The sequence below is a fragment of the Gadus macrocephalus genome, chromosome 8 (assembly GCF_031168955.1).
Source record: "Gadus macrocephalus chromosome 8, ASM3116895v1".
Classification (NCBI taxonomy): domain Eukaryota; kingdom Metazoa; phylum Chordata; class Actinopteri; order Gadiformes; family Gadidae; genus Gadus; species Gadus macrocephalus.
The window spans coordinates 15,452,010-15,457,215 of NC_082389.1; the positions used below are offsets into that span (position 1 = coordinate 15,452,010).

At 47.5% G+C, this 5,206-nt stretch overlaps 1 protein-coding gene across 1 annotated transcript in view; it reads left to right on the forward strand.

Annotated features, from left to right (window-relative positions):
* kcnab1b (potassium voltage-gated channel subfamily A regulatory beta subunit 1b) overlaps positions 1-5,206 on the forward strand; it is a 30,673-nt gene that overhangs the window by 18,124 nt on the left and 7,343 nt on the right. The window contains 1 exon segment of the mRNA XM_060058888.1: positions 4,787-4,858. Coding sequence (XP_059914871.1) covers positions 4,787-4,858 — 72 coding nt within the window.

Here is a 5,206-nt window from a genome sequence, read left to right on the forward strand (position 1 = left end):
ATATTGATGCTTACTCATGGTGGGATTTTGTGTGTGTGTGTTTGTGTCTTACAATACAAAATGATACATGAATCCCATGTATCCCATGTATAGATGAATCCCAGTGAGAAAGAAGTCTGGGCTCCAACATATGCAATCTCTATCGTGCACATGCACACACACAACCACAGAAACATTACACATAAACACACACACACAGAGACACACACGCACACGCATGCTTGCACCGTCTTCAGAACACTGCTGAAGCAGCTGTCATTTCCCATTCCAATTTCTCAGTCATAAAGAACGCTCTATGTCTGGAGGATGTTTGATCTCTTTAGACTGGGGTGGCTTATTCTCTCTCTCTCTCTCTCTTGCTCTCTCTCTCTCTCTCTCTCTCTCTCTCTCTCTCTCTCTCTCTCTCTCTCTCTACACTTCTTCTACTTCTTCTCTTTGGTTCTCTTTCCTCTCCCATCTCTCCTCCCTCTTTATCACTTCCTCTCCCTCCCCTCTCTCCTGCCTCCTGCTATTCCTTGTCAACAACATTTTCTCAAGACTCCCCTATGGGGACTTCAGGCTTCGTCAGTGATTTTATTTGTCGGCCTGTTACTCTTCCCGATTAGTTAATCTGCGGTTCCTTTTACGCTCCCTGTTCGGGAACGTAATTCCCTTTACTTTATCTCCTCCTAGCTCCACCTCCTGCTCCACTGGGCGGGTTGATTACTTCCCTTTCAGAAGTTGAGTATTATCTGTGGCCCTCCGTCTAACAGCACACGGTCGTTGGCCACGGTTTCCGATTTTTTATCGACAGTCCTCTGCAGAGTGTATACTTTCCGAAAAAACAACAACAATAAGGGTGTCTGTGTGTGAGGAGGGATAAAGCAAATAAAAACAATTAACAAATAAAATAGACAGATTACCACTACAACGAGAGGTGTTGACACTGTAAACCAGTACGTGAAATCAGCCATACGTTCCTCTGATGCCTCTGCTACTATGGGGCAGGTGGAGCGAAGCCACTAGGAGTCGGCCGATAAAGACGCAACGGCGGCGGAGGCTGAGCGGCGACCGGTTTGCGCGAGGGTGGGCGTCTTCTAGTGACTCATCCGTGTCTCCGCCGCGGACGCTGGGAGGGCTGGGTGCCAGCCGAGCATGAGAGAAGCCTGTCCTGTGTGCCGGCGTGCTGTTAGCCAGCGTGGGCGCAGACCGCGTGACCTTTCCGTTCCCTCGACTTCCTTGGTTCGTTCAATTTACAGATTTTTTTCTTAGCAGAAGACAAGCAAGCTCAGATTCACATTATTTTTGGTTGCATCCGTTTTTTTTTTTCGGGCACAGATACGCTCATATCGTCACATGTACACAAAAACACACACCGATGCACGTACGCACACATAAACACATCACCGTGGTTAAAAGGAGCCGAGATATTCTTGTTTATCTCCAGAACAACAACAGCCACAACAGAATCATTAGTGCTTTGACTTACTTCCTCTCTGCCTTTTTGCCCTGCTGCCACAATATGGACACAAACATAATAATTCACGTTTGACCAATGCTGCCACAGTGCAAATATCAAAAAAGTGTTTGTGAACTATAAATGTACAGTTGCTATGTGGAAGCCGTGGTAGAGTGCAGACAGTGGTAGAGTTTGTGAACTATAGATGTACAGTTTCTCTGTGGAACAGAAATAATTGATCAGTTTAGTTACCCAGAGGTGGACGTTAATCAGAGGGTGTTTAAAACAAGATTAATTCAGCAAACATAAATTGTGTTAAAACAAAGTGTTAAAGTGTTAGAACAAGATTAATTCAGCAAACACAAGTATTAAACGGTAAACATGACATACACTCTCACACAATGCCACAACAGTTATGCCAACGGCGAACGAAGCTCCCCTACTCCTGGACCTCTACTCTTAGCTGGTTCAGAAGCCCCAGCACTGATCCATAATTCATCCGAGGAAAAAATAAGCTACCCAGCATGTCTTCAGACCCTCCCTCAGAGCTTGGACGGCTCCAGCTAAGGCACATCTCTTACCGTGTCTCCTGCCGCGCCACTGACACCTTATTAATAATGCACTGCTTCCACCACGTCCCCCTGGACCGATCCCAGCGGAGAACCGGCCCCCGGGGACCGTCAGCGCTAACTAATTGCAGCCATCATGCGTTCATTTTTCTAGAAAAACAAACCGTTTTCCCCTGGCCTTGGGTGGACAGCCCATGGGTGCGTGGGGCTGAGGGATGTGGGAGCGACGAGGACTGGTGTCTGGAGTCGAATTGGCTGTGAGCGCCATCAGATCGCCTGGACTCATATTCATCTACCTGAGTCTGGGCTGGGATGGGCCATTAGTAGCCTGTCCAAAGGTAACCGCTCCCGGCGTTCTCATGGCCTCATTTGTTGTTGTGGAGTTAATGTAGTGTCAGAGTTGTGTCGGCTGAAGCGGCAGCAGAAGGGGGATAGAAATACCCGGTCCTGAAGGAACTGCCATTTTGTTTCCCAGTGCCCAGTATAAGCTCTTCTGTCCGGGTGTTGTGCTAATAAAAGTTACCTCTTTTGGTTGATTCACTTCGGGTAGGTTTGTAGGTGTGTGTGTGTGTGTGTGTGTGTGTGTGTGTGTGTGTGTGTGTGTGTGTGTGTGTGTGTGTGTGTGTGTGTGTGTGTGTGTGTGTGTGTGTGTGTGTGTGTTTGTGTGTGCATTGGTTTCGGTGTGTATGTGTGTGTATGTTATTTGTGAGTGTGTGTGTGTGTGTGTGTGTGTGTGTGTGAGAGTGTACGTGTGTGTGCGTGTGTGTGTGTGTTTTTGTGAGTGTGCGTGTGTGTGTGTGTGTGTGAGTGTGCGTGTGTGTGTGTGTGTGTATGGGTTTGGTCTGTTTGTGCGTGTGTCTTTGTATGCAGGCAAGCGTTAACCATATGGCCATGGTATCATCACCAAAAAACAAACCAATCTTTTTTCTCGTACCAAAGTGTCTGAATCTGAATCCCTCATCCCCCACACCGCAGAGCACTGATGCATTCTGGGAGAAGGCCTCACCCGGCGCCGTTGTGTGTACTCTGTCTCTCGCCTGTATAGCCGCCCTCACCACAGGGTGTGACGACACCTCCACTGCCACCAAACACACCAACCATCTCCTGGTGTACCACCACCACTGTTGTGGGTGTGATTACATCTCTTTGTAAACGGTTCTTGTTTGAGTAAAGAAGGACCCTAACACTGACAGCACCCACAAACCGACAATCATAGCCAGAAACAGACACACATAGTACGCAGGCGTACACACGTGCAGAAACACATGAACACACACACCCACCCACAAACAAGCATAACCAGATTGACACAGTAACGCACACACCCACAACACAACATGAGGCTGGCAGCAGGCAGGCCATGCAGGGCTCCCTCCTTCTGGCCCCTGTGCTCCTCTGGAACCAGACTGGGGATGGGTTAGCAAGCGGCTCTGCGTTCCTCCTCAGCAGCGATTGACCCGTGGTGGTTATTGGGCGGGGGGGGGGGGGAGAGGCAGAGGCAGGGGGGTGAACCAGGAGTCTTGCGCTATCTGGGCTGAGTTGTCCCATAGCGACGCTAACGAGCACTGGGAGGTGTTAATGCGGTTCAGCTGGGTGAGATGAGATGGAAAATGAACCGTGAGGGCACGCGGCGCTCCTCGCTGCTCCATTTTGTGGGAGGCAGAGGGGGGGGGGGAACTCGCAGGGTTCCAGAGTTATCTGTTTTGGTTGATCCACTTAGGCAAGGTTTGCAATTGCTTTGGGCCTTAAACACCAAAGACCAAATAGTGGCAATCTTGGTTCCCAGCATAAGCTGGGTGGGGGAGCTGAATGCGGAGGGAACAAAGATGGCCGCATGGTGAATAAAGCTTTTGGCTTATAGCAATGAAAGTAAACCATAATCATATAAGAAATAGTCAACTGTATTTTCATAGCACCTTTAAAAACATTTTTAAAGTTTCAACAACAACAACCAAAGCAATGACTAGTATTGACTTGTTTAACTAAGAGCGCAGTGCTGGAGGGAAAGCGGCAATCAATAAATACAACACTTAAACTGTACCATGAAAAAAAAAAGCATCATAGTTACTGAAGAGCAGAGGATGTGAAACCAGCCGAAATAAAGTTAAAGAGTGTGTGAGAAAGTGTGAACCATGGGCATGAGATCCAGGATGGGGAGACACTGTTATGATTTAAGGGAGCCTTCAGAGACGGAGGGAGTGCTACTTTTCCTGTCTGCTTTTAATGGGGAAGACAATAACTGCTATGTACCACGGGAGCAACTGGTTCCCCGATGACTGCCCTAAAGGAGGCAGGAACAATGAGAAGCTGTAATTTAGCGAGGGAAAGACAGAGAGAGAAACCCTGAATTAGTTTGGTTGCAGGTGTGCGCTCAGCTAGACGCCTGAACACTCGCTCATTAATGAATTTACTGAAAGTGAATCAGAGCTCCTCTCCCTGAACTCACACTGATTCACGACAGGGAGAACGAGCACAAAGATATGGTTCAATTAGGGTATGCTAATGCACATACAATGCTAATCCTCAGACAAAAGAAATCAAATCAACTTTGCTCTCCGTCATCTTAATAATAATGAATTGTTCATGATGAGGCTAACGAAATGGAATGTAACGTAATGAGATATATAGAAAAAGAACACATTTTTTAATATATATTGGTATTGTATTAAGAGTCTGTAGTTTCCAGGCATTCTCTCTTCATTCTGAAGGAATAACACTGAAAAATATCATCCACTGTATGCTCACAAGAACACTGCAATGTATGTGTGTGTTGTTTCAGGAACCTGGGGAAATCTGGCCTGCGTGTTTCCTGCCTGGGCCTGGGTAAGTACAGATTAAACTGAGGGGGGAGGTGTGGGTCAGAGCACAATACCATCAAATCTCACTAATGCCCGAGAAGTTCCATACTTGCTTCTGTATGTTTGTGTGCGTGCATGTTTGCCTATTTTAATGTGTGTGCATGCGTAGGTGCATGTGTGTTTGTGTGTGTTTGTGTGTGTTAATGTGTGTGTCGAGTAGCTGGGGTCCCTGTATAGCTGCTACTGTATGCCCCTGTATGGTGTCCCTGTATAGGTGGATGTACAGTACACCTCCTCCTTGGGCTGGATGTTGAATGCCCAGAGGTAATCGCCCAGCATACAAAGGATAAACAGAGTGCCAGAGCACCTGTGGCTAGAGAGAGAGAGAGAGAGAGAGAGGC